Source organism: Cetorhinus maximus, chromosome 27 (assembly GCF_964194155.1).
Source record: "Cetorhinus maximus chromosome 27, sCetMax3.hap1.1, whole genome shotgun sequence".
NCBI lineage: Eukaryota > Metazoa > Chordata > Chondrichthyes > Lamniformes > Cetorhinidae > Cetorhinus > Cetorhinus maximus.
The window spans coordinates 10123761-10139005 of NC_135905.1; the positions used below are offsets into that span (position 1 = coordinate 10123761).

General features: G+C 45.6%; 1 protein-coding gene across 1 annotated transcript in view; it reads right to left on the reverse strand.

Moving 5' to 3' along the window:
• LOC144668552 (microsomal triglyceride transfer protein large subunit-like) overlaps positions 1-11881 on the reverse strand; it is a 96388-nt gene extending 84507 nt beyond the window's left edge. Inside the window, exons 1-4 of the mRNA XM_078530695.1 lie at positions 11809-11881; positions 5084-5274; positions 2630-2773; positions 1532-1639 (exon numbers count right to left, since the gene is read on the reverse strand). Coding sequence (XP_078386821.1) covers positions 1532-1639; positions 2630-2773; positions 5084-5274; positions 11809-11881 — 516 coding nt within the window. The remainder of the gene's footprint in view (positions 1-1531; positions 1640-2629; positions 2774-5083; positions 5275-11808) is intronic.
• Positions 11882-15245: the final 3364 nt, after the last annotated feature.

Genomic DNA, 15245 nt, shown 5'->3' on the forward strand with positions numbered 1-15245 from the left:
GGATGAACGGCCTCTTAGTCGCACTGTCAATTTCTGTGGCTCCCGCAAAATAAACTAGAAAATGGGGTCTTAATTTTGCCAGTGCTGCTGTCACCATTTTGAAAAGGGCTCAGCCCCCTTAACTCATTCTTTTTTTCTGCCACAGAAAGTCTACATAAGGAGGCTGAACAAACCTGACCCCAGTGATGTGATGCTACTGTCACACTCACTGGGTCTATGCTCAGGCTTTAACTGAATACACGCACTTGTCCTTCCAGACGCCCATGTTCACTAGATACAAGCTGCAAAAAGCGTTCTCCAGTCCACAGTTTTATTCATTTTCTCTCAAAGGTCCTTCAGTATTTGATCCTCCTGTATGGCTGATTACGGAGGTGGTTTAACATCCCTCACAGAGTTCACACGAACACCGGTTGAACCAAAGAAGGTCATTAGTGCATGCAGAGAGCAGTTCTGCGACAGGCAAGCAAGCTGTTAGCAGGTCCCTGGTTTCACACAGTTTACAGAATATGCAGAATGCTGGGTGCCCGTCAGCAACTTTGGAAACGTATTTCTATAATGACACTCACTAATCTGGCAAAATTGCTGTCGGTGGCGCTTGTGCAGTATGTTGCTACTGCAGTCACGGGATTGCAGAATCACACCGGCGGCCATTTGGCTATGGTGCCTGTGCCTTCTCTCTGAAAGGGCAACCCAATTAGCCCTACTCCAGCATTCCTTCCCCAAGTCCTGCAAACGTTTGCTTTATCAGCAGAGATCCAATTCCCTTTTGGAAGATGCCGCTAAATTTGCTTCCAACGCCTTTACAAGTAGTGCATTCTAGATCATAACAAGTTGCTGAGTGAAAGAAATCCTCCTCATCTCTTTCTCCCCCCCCCACCGCACCCCACCGGCTTTCTTCCCCCACTCTGTGCGCTCTGGTTACTGACCCTCCTGCCAACGGAAACCGTTTCTCCCCATTTACTTTGCAAAACCCCTCTATCAAAAATGTACCGGGACCTTCTCTACTCTAAGGAGAACAACTGCAGCTTCTTCATTCCCTTCAGATAACATAAGAACATAAGAAACAGGAACAGGAGTAGACATGAGTAGACCAGAGGGTGGAGGGCGTCTAGAATTCACTGCCTAAGTTGGTGGTTGATACGCTCAACTCATTTGAAAAAGGCACCTGGATCGGCACCTGAAGTGCTGTAAACTGCAAGGGTCAAGTGCTGGAAAGTGAGATTAAAACGAGTGGCTAGTTTCTTCTTCCTCCTTTCTGGCCTGCAAGGACATGAAGGGCTGAATGGCCTCTCCCTCCACCGTAGCTTTTCGAATGAGGAAAAACAGAAGTGCAAATCGCGTTTACATAGTGACTTCTGTCTCTTTCAAGATATCCCAAAGTGTTTCACGTGCAACGGATAGCTTTTGAAGCACAGTCGCTATTGTTACCTAGGCAACTGCAGTGGCCATTTTGTGCACCGCAAGGTCTCGCAGGAAGAGGGCATCAGAGAGAAAAAAAAAACAAATGGGGAAGAAAACCAAAATGTGTTACCTCGGTGATCGTCCCCGAATCCATCTGCAGCTGGAAAAGACTGACCAGGCCTCGCTTCAGGTTTAAAATTAACCCTGTTTCTTCAGCAGAGCCATACAGAGCCTCTATCTGAAAGAAAATTAAATAAATTACTCCTGAAAGGCCCCAAATTTCAGAAGCGTTAATCTGTCAGCTTTTGTCCAGTATGACTATGAATAAACAATGACAAAGTCCAGGCAAGTTGCCCATAAGTTGATACACCATTAATAACCAACAATTACAGCTATGAAAAAAAAATTGGGGTTAAACCATCAATATCACAGTTTAAATTTAAACATGGCACTGCCACAACTTCCAAATAACTGGGAGATACTCATAATTAAAATTTATATTAATGTAATGTTTAGGTTTCATAAACACAAGAACCCAAAAAATCTCCTCATCTCAGTCCCAAATGGCCAAACTTTTTTATGAGACTGTGGCCTCGTGTTCCAGACTCTCCAGCCAGCGGAAGCATCCTCCCAGTATGTCACGCCCCTTAAGAATTTTGTATGTCTCAATTAAATCATTTCTCGTTCTTCTCAGTTCTAGGAAATATAGGCAGAGTCTACTCCACCTATCAATTGTTATTGAGCAAAGAACCAGCTAACAGACGTGAACTTTGTTTCGAGCAACAGTGAGAAACACCTGATAGTAAATCGGCAACCCGTTTTAAACCTTCAACAATGGGAAAGAAAACTGGAGTGGAGGATAAAATGGGTCCTGGATTTGCTCTTGTCCATTTTGTGCCATTGGCCAAGTCAAATTTCATTCCAAATCTGTTTTTGTGATGTTGGCTTAGGGAAAAATGTGGGCCAAGGCATCAGGAGAAATCCCTAACTCCACTTCAAAAAGTGCAAGAGACTCTTTTACATCCACCTTAACAAGCAGGCAAGGCCTTGGCTTAAGGTACCCTCCTACAGTGCACCACACCCTCAGTACTTATGTCGGCCTGCATCGTGGGCTTAAGTACTGGAGTGTGGCTTCAACCGACAATCTCCTGACTCAGAGGCTTAAGCGCTACCTCAAGCTGACACTTGTCAAGAGTTTTATCCCAATTAAAGAGGGAAAAGAAATTACCTTTCCAGAATTCCAGTGAAAGATTACAGGCTTTTTCAATGTTGCCATAGTTGCAGGCCCCAGCAAAGCCTCAACATGAACATTCTTGAAGATGTTTTGACGCTCCGTTCGTTCTGACACATTCAGCAGCTTTACTTCTTGTATCTGTTGACCAAGGCAGAGGGGGGGACACAGTGTAAGATTATAATTTTAACAGACACCTTATCAAGAGATAGAGTGTCCAGTTCCTTGACAAATTTGCTAAAGTGCTGCAGACCCAAAGTACTTTTCAGGCCTGTCTAAAATTACAGAGCTCACTACTTCCTAAACAGACACTAATTGCATAAAATCATAGAGTTATACAGCCCAGGAAGAGGCCATCTATCCATTCGTACATGTGCTGCTTCCAACACCCTTTCACTCCAAGTTATCTTAACTTGCCGTGTATTTTTTTCCCCCACGTCACTCCTGCTGTTTTGCCAGTTACCTTAAATAAGTGTGTTCTGTTTACTAACCCTTATTCTGCTAAAAACAGGTTCTCCTTATTTACTCCATCAAAACCCTTCAATAGCTTGAACATCTCCAACAAATCTCTCCTTAACCTTAACAAAAATAAAAATACCTGGAAAAACTCAGCAGGTCTGGGCGGTATCTGCGGAGAGGAACACAGTTAACGTTTCGAGTCCGTATGACTCTTCAACAGTTGAAGACGGTTGAAGAGTCATACGGACTCGAAACGTTAACTGTGTTCCTCTCCGCAGATGCTGCCAGACCTGCTGAGTTTTTCCAGGTATTTTTATTTTTGTTTTGGATTTCCAGCATCCGCAGTTTTTTGCTTTTCTCTCCTTAGCCTTCCCTGCTCAAAGGAGGAGAACCCCGATTTCCCTAGCCTTTCCAAGAAAATGAAGGATTCCAGCTAGTAGAGAAGATCATTAAAGTGTCCAGAAGCCATTTTAAAGCATTTCAAATGGAAATCAAATCTGAAACTTACGAATGCTTCTGAACTGTTAAGTGACATGAGCATTGTTATGGACAGGGACTGGAGGGAACTGAAACCATTGTCCCCCTTTCCATTACTCTGTTTAATCAGTGTGTTTCTGGAAAGGAAGGTGGGTATGTCTCTCAACCTCTGCGTGTGTGGACAATCAGCAGCAAGCTTTTGTGGGTTTAAATAAAGTTGGTCATTTACTCACTCATTCACCCTAAAACTCTAAATGCTACGACAGACAGACAGACAGACACACACACACACACACACACACACACACACACACACACACACGTCATTTTTATTAATTACTCTTTTTAATGTAACAATTTATTGCTATGACATTGCTGTACTTTTGCTCAGCAATTGTTTCTTTCTTTGAAACCTCAGCTTTTTTTTTGAAATTCAGTTTATTGTTGTGCCAAACCTAATCTTTCGGAAATTGGTTCATCAGCCCCTCGAGTGAAAAAAATATGCAAATGTGGCCACCCGAGTTAAAAGGTTGCACAAGCCTGTTCTACACCATCTAAGTTAAAGCTTATCCACCACCTTAAACACTCCCTCCCTCCATTACTGGTGCACAGTAGCCGTGTGAATCCTCTAGGTGGTACCAGTGACTCGCCAAGGCTCCTTCGACACCATCCTTCAAACCTGCGACAGCTGCCACCTAGATGATCAAGGACAACAAGCACATGGGAACATTATCAGCTGAAGTTCCCCTCCAAGCCACTCACCATCATGACTTGGAAATATATTGGCCGTTCCTTCACTGTCGCTGGGTCAAAATCCTGGCACTCCCTCCCTAACAGCACTGTGGGTGTACCTACACCACAGGGACTGCAGCGGTTCAAGAAGGCAGCTCACCGCCACTTTCTCAAGGGGCAATTAGGGATGGGCAATAAATGCTGGCCTTGGTATCGTGACTCACATTCAATGAATGAATAAAAAAAAGTCGCTTTTCATTACTGTTGGTGATGTTGCAAAAATCTAAACAACAGTATAAATACATGGACTAATGTTGCTGACACTGCACCTTGCTCAAGACAGAGCTCGTCACCAGGAGGTGTAACTAAAGTCATTACCAGGGTATTAGTTGGCTGTGAACAAGGCACTTCACATGAGAGTTAGCAAATAAATGTGGCACCCAAGCCATGTAAAGTGATCTCAGGACAGGTGGCCACAAGCTTGTTCAGACTGGTAGGTTTTAAGGGGTAGCTTAAAAACAGAGGTGGAGAGATTTAGGAAGCAAATTGTAGAATTTAGGGCCTAGGCAGCTGGAGGCAATGGCCACCACTGTTGGAGCAATGAAAATCTGGAACCCGCAGCAGGCCTGAATTGGAAGAGTGCGGAGATCATGAAGGTTTGTCGGACTGGAGGAGGTGACAGAGGGAAGGGGAGGGTGAGGCCTTGGTGGGGTTGAATCATTCCAGTGACTCAGTCTGCAATCACCCAGGTCTCAACCTCCAGAAAGAAAGTCATGTACTTACTTGCAACTGAATCAGCTGCTCATGCTGGTTGCTGCTATTCTCCCAAACCACACCAAGCTCAAGGCCAGCTTCGATCCTGAATCCTGATCCTGGCAATGCTGCTGGGCTGGACAAGGTCTCCAATAACAAATCCACATTGTACTGATACTTAAACAATGCACTGGATTTATATGCAAGGCCTACAGCTTGTGCTAAGGCAGAAAAAGAACAAAGTTACTACAGTTTGTCTAAACAAGCATTTGTTGCAACAACCACATATTTAGATGATTTCTTGGTATCCGTTCTTCAACAAAGTGTCTGTTGCAAGTGTGCTTTGAGATCACTATCTTTTCACAACTGTTCAGGTTTGAATAGGATAGAGTCCATAAGACTCTAATAAAAACCTTAAAGATGCTTCACATTTCCCTACCAGCCTTACTGAAAAGTTCCAAGCTTCCACAATTGGTAGCCCCCAGGTTCCTTTTCATAGCTCCATTGGCATCCTAATGATTTTCCAGACTTCAGTTAGAATATTTCCTTAATTGTACCCAAAAATAGATCCAACATTTTGTTTTAATTCCGGTGAAACTACTTCAGGGATGACACATGAGATGAGATAATGACATATGAGGTTCAAATTGAAGAAACCCAATGCAAGTATTTAGCCCCAGTTAGGCTGCTTTTTAATTTTGGGCTGAGTTTTCGGCATGATCCAGTTATAGCCTCGAGTGTTGGTCTGAGATGTCCCACAATCCAGTGGGAGTTGAGCTTTAAAAGGTGCATGAGGGTTATCCAATGGAAGAAGTTGGGCACCTTGGGTACCAATTTTGGACTTTAGACTGTATGAAATGTGGCAGGGATAATCTTTGCATGACGATTTGGAGTGCCAACTGTTCAGGCACGGGAAGTCTCAGAGACGACCGAAGGCCGGGAATCTTCCTCAATGGAGGAAATCTTGTGTTCATGGAACAGAAGAGTATACACCTTTAATATGAGATTCGCGGGGCAAAAGACTGTCAACTTTGCAATTGGAGTCTTGAATGTCCAATCTGTGAGAAAAAAGCTTTCAGCAGCAATTCTATACTCTGGCTCGTGACAGTGGAAGTCTTCAGCCATCCTCCAACACTCCATACACCTGGAGTATATTGAGACGGAGTCCCTGGGTGGTAAGGATATGTGGAAGAAATAAGGTTTATACAATCTCTAGAGTTGGACCATCTTGATGGTGGGTGATCCTTGGGCCCATGCTATTTATTGGATTAGATGTTTAGTGTGTGGGGTAGAGGTTGGCAGAAGGCATTTTGATGCTGTGTTTTAACAAGTGTTGATGCGGCATGAATATAGATGAAATGTTTGAATGGAGGTTGGCTTGGACTGGATATTTGTTGATTATCCCTCAACCTGATTGCTTCCTGACAAGGGAAAGTTAATTTTTACTTATCCACCTTTGACGGGATTCTTGGTAAATATAAGAGTTCATAAAATTCTACATGATTATAGAGTCTGAATGTTCATTTCGGGCAATTGCAGTTAGCAGAAAGAAAGAATGTTCATCATATCAGTCTGAGCTGAATTCAAAGTCCCAGGTTCCAGAAGCAAAAATACATATTTCAACGATTCCTTACAGTGTCCTGATGGGTGCAAGACAAAAAGCTTCACCATGTCTTTTTTTCAGCAATACTCAAGTTCTGTCCAGCCAGATAGAATTTAAGTCATATTGTTTCAATTTCCTTAATCTTCTTCAACAACCACAACGTGGAAAAACATCGAAAGAGCTTTACAGGGAGTGAATGGTGAGCCAATGAGAAGGGATATCAGGAGGGATGGTGGGTGGGGGCATTGTAGGACTTGAAATAGGGAAGGGCAGGGTCATGGAGGCATTTAACCAGCGAGACGAGAATTTTAAACGTGGGGCACTGGCGGGCAGGGAGCCGATGTAGGTCAGTAAGAACAAGCGAGATGGGCAAGTGTTGTTTGGTGCGGTAAAGCAAAGTTTTGGATAAGCAGAATTTTGTGGGGTGTGTAGGATGGGAGGCTGGCAGGAGAGAATTTGAATATTAGAGATTAAAGGAAGAGATGAGCAATGGTATCAGGTTAAATCCCATTAAATATAAGATTAACTTTCCCTTGTCGGCCAGAGGTTCAGGAACTTGAGGCCTCAGTAAAACCAGCCTAGTCCGGAGAGGCAGTTATGTTGCAGAAGTGGTTTTTGTGATAAAGAAGAAGTGGGTGAGAGGCTCAGCTCAGCGTCCTACAGGATACTGAGGTTGTAAGCAGTCCTGCCCAGCCTGAGACAGTGGCCAGAAAGGGGATGAAATCAGTGGCAAAGATACAGAACTTAAAGTGGGGACTGAAGACGGTGGTTTTGGTCTTCCCAATGTTTAGTCGGAAGGAATTGCAGATCATCCAAGCATTCAATGTCAAAGAAGCAGTCTGCTAGCATGGAGCCAGTGAATAGGACAAGGCAGGTGATGGAGATGTACAGCCAAGGGAGTCAGCTTCACAGGTATCCAATGTATCTACAGCTGATGCCAGCAAGTGGCAGCCATATAGATGAGAAAGAGGGAAGTTGATGAGATTCCTTAGAGACTCAAGAGATAACAGTGTGGGAGTGGGAGTGGCTATTACTGGACATGTTCTGGCTATGGTTAGATAGGTAAGAGTGGAACCAAACAAGAGTAGTCTTACCAAACTGAACAGTGGAGGGTGGCATTGGAAGAAGGTGGTGTCAAAGGCGGCAAACTGCTCAAGAAGGATGAGGAGTGAAATGGCACCATAGGCAAAACCACAAGAATGTCCTTCTTGAGCTTTGTTAGACCCATTTTGTGGTTGTGGAAGGGGTGGAAGCCTGACTGGGGAGATTCAAACGGGTCATTGTGGGAGGCAGCAACATTGTTCAAGGGCTTTGGAGAGGAAAGGGAGGTTGGAGATGGGGGTAGTAGATCGCATGACAGAAGGATCGAGTGGGGCAAAGGTGACAACAACATTTTGGAAAGGAATGAGGCCAACTCATAAGCTCCACGAACTCCTTGTATTTGTTGCCGGAGGTGAAAGTTCCATGGTCAGAGGTTAAGGAGTTGGTCGGCAGTGCAGAAAAGAAGCTGGGGCAGAATATTTGCTTTCTTGGGTGATTTGGATGTAGCTTTGGTAATGGGCCACGAACTTGACCTGGTCCAGCGAGATCTGCTGCCAGGTGGTTAAGCCAAACGTGCACCGGTTATGCTCAAGGGTGGACCTGAGAGGGGGCAAAGAAAAGCCTACCAGGGGAATAACCTGAATGAGAGGGATAGCAACCATTTTGCAAGCGACAAGGGCAAAGATGGTGGTGAGGGAATAGTCAGGCAAATTCTTCAGCAGAGGTATTATGGTGGCTGGAAGGACTTTAGCCAATTGGAAGCTTGGAAATGTAGTAGTAAATGACTTAGGGAAGGGCTTTCCTCCAGAGGTGAGTGCAGAATGATTGGAGTCTGAAGATGTTGATGGTGAGGGTGTAGTCAGAAGTAAGCTTGACATTGATCAAGGTCATAGGAGTGGAGAGGCCATGGGAAATGACATAGTTGAACGGGTAGCTGGGAATATGGTGTTCATATGGAGGGAGAGATTAAGGAAGGACAGGAGGTGCAAAAACAACATTTACATAGAATGCTGGGCAAGGTCCCCACTCAATGAAAACATTAACAATTCCTTTACAGAATACTGGATGACCAAAGAGACTGGGCCACTCAGAAGCTACTCGACAGCACAGGGGCAAACATTAAATTTATCAGAAACAAAACAATTCAATTTAAGCATCTTTCACATTCCCACCTCCCCTCCTCTACACAGGCTGTTGACACTTGTCCCAGGCTTTACCAGTGGAATAGGACTGAACAGTTGTGTCCTTCAGCAATTGTGGATTATCGCGTTAAAGAAAATTGTATGACACAATTGAACAAAGCACTGAATAAATGCACTCAGTGCTCTTAGTTTGCCCCATTCATTTGGCTTCTTCTACCATTTATTTATGCATGCATTAATGTTCCTGACTGGAGCTTCAGGCATTATGCACATTCAATGTAAATCTTGGAACAACATATTGTCTCTTAAAAACCTTATACCGCAAATCACGGCCAACACATTCTTTTTGACTTGGCTTGCTGAGTGAGACTTTAAGTAAACCTTGCAGGAAGGGGAAAAAAAATCACATTTTCCATTTCACTATAAGCTTTTCTACTTTGCACTAAGTTTTTGAAAGAAAAACAGAACCCAAAAAGTCAACTCCAATTGCATTCTGGGAACCCAACAGGTATCCCAGCAGCCAATCAGGTGTCGGACTTGCTACCTGTCAGCCTAGCTTCAAGGGTAAGACTTTAGTTCATTTATGTTAACAATCACCTTATTCACACATGTAAAAGCCAACACAAAACTTGGGAACAGATGATCGAAATCTTGGAAGTGTAGGATGCGGTGAGGAAGATAGTTATAGATTTCAAGAGGACGTTGACAGGCTGGTGGAATGGCTGAACACTGAGGGAAAATTCAATGCAGGAAAATATGAAATGGATATTATGAATGGGAGTGTCTTATATTAAAAAAATAAGTCTGCAATAGACACTTAGAATTTTATTTAATCTCAGCATGGATCCTGAGGTCTGTCCATGGTATACTGGGTGAGTTAGCATGGTAGGCGTATTGGCCAAGCGTGATGGGTGGGGGCCATGGGATAGCATGACTTGGCACTAAGTTGGCATAGGGGTATAAAGGGTCATGGGGTGGATAGAGGAGCATAGGTTGGCATGGAGGGCATGAGGGGGTCATGGGGTGGGTAGAGGGCATGAGGTGGCATGGACAGTATGAGGGCATGGAGGGTGGTAAGAGGGCATGAGGTGGCATGTGCTAACATGGATGGGGCATGGGGCGTGTATGGGAGGGTGAGGGGGCGGGAGCTGTGAGGGCTTTGCTTTTTTGCAAAATCTTGGACACAGGCTAGAGCACAGAGGCAGGCCTTCTGCCCAGCCTGCCTCAGCACCTGGCAGCCTCCGCACCTGGCACCTCAGCACCTGGCAGCCTCCGCACCTGGCACCTCAGCACCTGGCAGCCTCCGCACCTGGCAGCCTCCGCACCTGGCAGCCTCCGCACCTGGCAGCCTCCGCACCTGGCAGCCTCCGCACCTGGCAGCCTCCGCACTCATTCCTGGGACAGCGGGTCCAACTCCTAAAGAATCCCCAAATGAAAACCCCAACTTCCAGGACAGGTCGGGTTTGTGGAGCTGGGAAATGTCCCAGCCCTGCGCTCCCAACCCAGGTCATAAGAGTACAAAAATCAGAAAGCTATGCTAAAACATAGATAAAACACTAGGGCAGCCCTAGCAAGGCAGCATGCTTTAGGAAGCGATGTGAATGCTTTGGGTGAGGGGATAGAAGAGATTTACTGGAATGGTCCGAGGGATTACAGTTATGTGGATAGACTAAAGGAGCTGAAATTATTCTGGGTTTTGAAAATCATAGAGTAAAGATCAAGCAAATAGAGAGAAAGTATTTCCATTGGCTGAAGGGACAATAACGAGAGGACACAGGTGAATGCAAAAGGACCAGGAGCAATGTGAGGAAAACCTTTTCTCACACAGTGATTAGGATTTGCAATTCACTGGGTTGGTGGATATAAGGTTTGTTATGTTCTACTGTGGGATCGCTTTGCATTCAAACCGGTTGCACGTTTATCAGTCGGCGGGTGAGTTGATAACAATATACTGCAGGCGCAGAGACCAATATGAGGTGAAGCACATGCTATTTATTTACACAGACAACAGAGCACCAACATGACATGTGCTTCTCCAACCAGATCTTACTCTAAACTAACAACATGGTAGCCCACGCTACACAGCTATTGGGTCGTACAGTCACGTGGTCGATCTGCTCACACTCTCTCTTAAAGGTGTATTGCACCTCAGATTACCATAAGACCATAAGATATAGGAGCAGAAATTAGGCCATTCGGCCCATCGAGTCTGCTCCGCCATTCAATCATTACCACAAAGTTAATATTTCAAAAGGGACTTGGATAAATACTTGAAGGAGGAAAAACTACAGGGGTACAGAGAAAGAGGGGAGTGGTTCGGGACTAACCACACTGCTGTTGGAAATTGCCAGGTCAGAATTGATGAGCCAAATGGCCTCCTGTGCTGTACCACAAGACCTTCCTGTGAAAAGGAAAAGAGACTGGCCCTTAAAAAATAACATTTTTCACAACCTTAGGACCTCTAAACATTCCTTACAGCCAATTAGGAAATGATGAAATGTAGTCATTGACATAATCCGAAATGTGTACATAATTTAATTATATATGGCTTGCATCAACAGATTGCAAGCATTTGTGTGTGTATACACACACACACACACACATATATAAAAGTATTTCATATATATGCATATTTAATTTAATTTACTCGAGGATCATACAGAAGAAATGTGACCAATCAAACCTATAGAAGAAATTACATTTGTGCTATCTGTCTGTATTTTCCCAATCCTGAACTTTTCCTCAGTATATCTAAACTGGGGAATTAAGATTAGCCAGAGGCTGGACCACCCTGCTCTCCTTTCAATCCTATATCTCTCTCCCCTATCCAGACACAAACGAGCTCTGAAGGTCAGGCGGCTTCCTGGGGCAAGGCTGAGGGGACAGAGTTTACAATCTGCAAAGACCAGAGAGAGAGAGAGAGCTCAGTAAAAGCTGATGGGCAGTTTGCCCTCTGGTTCCAGCCTCACCTTCCGCAGCTCGCAGTGTGGAGATCGCGACCATCAGCAGCAGCCACTTCCCTGAGAGTTCCGGCCTCTCCATCTTCTGCACAAGCTTCACTTTAAAGACCCCGGTCAGTTTCAAGGAATTGCGCGGGTCGGGGTTGTACAGACACCGCCGCCTTGGCTAGAGGGATCGGACTAAGGGGGAAAATCCCAGACCAGGCGGGGCAGGAGGAGGGCCAGAGTGTGTGGAACCTGCAGAGCTGGGAAAATAACTCTTTAAAAAAAAAACAAGAGACTTGCGAAACTCGGCCGGAACTTGCAAAACTTTGTAATTGAACGAGAGGTGGTCCGGAGAGGTCACTGACTCTGCAGAAGGGCGGCAGTTCTGTGTGTGTGTGTCTGTGTGAGTGTGAGTGTCTGTGTGTGTGAGTGTGTATGAGTGAGTGAGTGGGTATGTGTGTGTGCCTTGTGTGTGTCTGTGTGAGTATGTGTGTTTGCCTTGTGTGTGTGTGTGTGTGAGTGTCTGTGTGTCTGGGTGTGTATGTGAGTGTGAGTGGGTATGTGTGTTTTCCTTGTGTGTGAGTGTCTGTGTGTGTCTGCGTGAGTGGGTATGTGTGTTTGCCTTGTGTGTGTGTGTGTCTGTGTGAGTGTGTATGTGTGTGAGTGTATGTGAGTGTGTGTGAGTGGGTATGTGTGTTTTCCTTGTGTGTGTGTCTGTGTGAGTGGGTATGTGTGTTTGCCTTGTGTGTGTGTCTGTGTGAGTGGGTATGTGTGTTTGCCTTGTGTGTGTGTCTGTGTGAGTGGGTATGTGTGTTTGCCTTGTGAGTGAGTGTCTTTTGTGATTAAATGCCAGTGACTGGATGTATGTACGTGTGGGTGTGTTTGGGAATCTGCAGGGTTATGTGAGTCGTTGTGTGATTATGCAGGTCTGTCTAGGGATCATTGTCTCTGCCTCATTCTGTCTGGTTGGCTGTATATGTCTGTCTGTGTCATCTCTTGGCCTCTTAGATGAACAAAGGCAGAAAACTGCATTGCAAATTGGTGTAACAGTTTCAAACTCCCCAGGAAACAACCTAATTCACAGCTATAGTGCTATACAGTATTTGCTTCAGAAAGGGGGAGAGTTTTAACAGTGAGAAGAAACAGACCAGGAGAAATGTACTGACAAAAGGGATAAAAATTAAACTGAGATCGAACAGTGTGATTAAGTGCAGACTTGATATTAAATACATTACAGCATTTTTAAGAAGAGAACAAAACAGATGCCAAGGGTCAGTTTATTAAAAGGGATCACTCATTTTAAAAATGAATTGTAAGAGGAGTTATGAATGACTTCATTTGTATAAATCTAACAGTGAAGTTCCAATCACCAATGCCCACCAGAATTCCCTGTTATCCGGTGTTGTAGGGAGACGCTTCCCACTGGAAGACCCCATGCTCACTCCCAATGTTCACTCCCAAAATTCCCGACTCAGGAGAAACTTCCCCCAATGTTCAGATTTTTTGCCCCCAGGGAGGGCTAACTGGAGTTGGGCCTCCCAACCCCCAGAAGTAGGGTTGCCAACTGTGATTAAATGTGTTCCTGGAGCTTTCATCACATGACTTGCCCCCACCCCCCACCCGCTACTACGCTCCAGCCATTAGTCGGCCAACACATCCATCCTTGTGATGTGCTGCCCTCCTACGCCAATTGGAAAGCAAAAAGACTCATTATCCAATTGGATGATGCTCGACTATCAGCCCAACTGTGTCTTCCCGCCCCCACCCCCCCCCCCGCCTTATCTTGTCAAGTGAAATATTCAAAGAAAATAACAAAGAAAAACAATCTTTTTTAATGTCCCTATGATTTTTCTCCAGGATTGCACACAACAATGTCCTGAAGGTTGATCTTCAATCCCTGGAGACTCCGGGCCAATCCTGGAGGGTTGACAAACGCTCCGGGAAGTGGTGGAGGCGGGCCCGGCGTGGGTTACGCAGTTCGTCAGGGTTGAGAGGCCGCCAGGGAGTTTCTGCTGTGAGGCAATGGATGGAGGTGCTGCTGTCACGTGGAGGGGGCCTCAGTCAACAGTCAGGTGAGGACAAGCTGTAATGGTTGTCCAACTGGTTGCTGACACTGGAAGAGATGGCCCACCATGGGCTTTCCCTAGGGTAAATAAACAGTCATTGCTGCTGCCTATTCACATTGTAATGAAGGAGCACACTCTACCAAGTCAAGGCTAGAAAAGCTTAACAAGACACTGCCATGGAGATGGGCACCATAGGCTGCTCACAATATACTCTATTGACTCAGCTAGCCTCAGGAGATGACTGACACACACATACTTGCCACGATCCTTTCCCCTTCTGCCTACCCTCTTTCCATCCTGCCCATTCAATTGACCCTTGACCGGGACCCTCATGCTGGCACAACAGTGTGACTTAGAGAGCAGGCCAGCAGGGTAGTTGGTGATCGGGGGCACAGCATGGCATCTGAGAGAGACAGGAACCAAAGCCAGGCTGCCCTGCATTCGTCCAAACCTATTGCCCACCCCACTGCCCCCTCATCCACCAACCGACATGAGGCATTGATGAGATAGAGAACATGGTTCATGTATGTAAGCAGACATATGTGTGTGAGGCCATTGGAAGCTGGACGCTAACATACCTTTTCTTTTTACCTTTCTCACGCCAGGTTGTCTCATAGAAAGGGAGGCGGGAATGGAGCAGGAGGGGCTGGGTCCCACTTCAGCGGCCAGGACCTCCAGATACTAGTCAAAGAGGTCCAGAGACGGTGCACAATATTATACCCAAGCGCCCATGCCAACTTAGGTGGGTTCTGTCGTGAACACAGCAGGCAACCATTGAATATGGATTCAATGTACGGAGAGATTTCACAACCTGCTACACTCTGGCAAGGTGAGGTGTTCGGCACAAGCACAGAGAGGTCCAAGTGATGGTTCACACCTGAATGTTGCATCTATGGTGGGAGACCTGGCACAGCTCTCTCGTCTAGCATTGTATCTCCAAGCCGCTCCTGTAGGTGCACATAGTAGATGTGTGAATGTCCACTGTGATGCAATGACATTTTCAAGAGATTTCTCCCTGGCCGCTCTATATAATTGGGCTAACATTATTCCTTTGTTTTTTCTGCAGGACAAGAGGGCCCATAAAGTCAGGAAAATAGCCCGGGTGCTGGGGTGGGGTGGGGAATGTGGGGGAGGCAGCCATGGACTTACCCAGGGCACCTCCAGCTGGTTGTTGGGGATGGGGAATTGCCTCTAGCAGATGCTAAAGGCAGCAGTAGAGGCACTTTGGAACATTTATTCCTTTGCAGGTTGTGGGCATCGTTGGCTAGGCCAGCATTTATTGCCTATCCCTAATTGCCCTTGAGAAAGTTGGTGGTGAGCCACCTTTTTGAACTGCTGCAGTCCATGTGGTGTAGGTACACCCACAGTGCTGTTAGGAAGGGAGGTCCAGGTTTT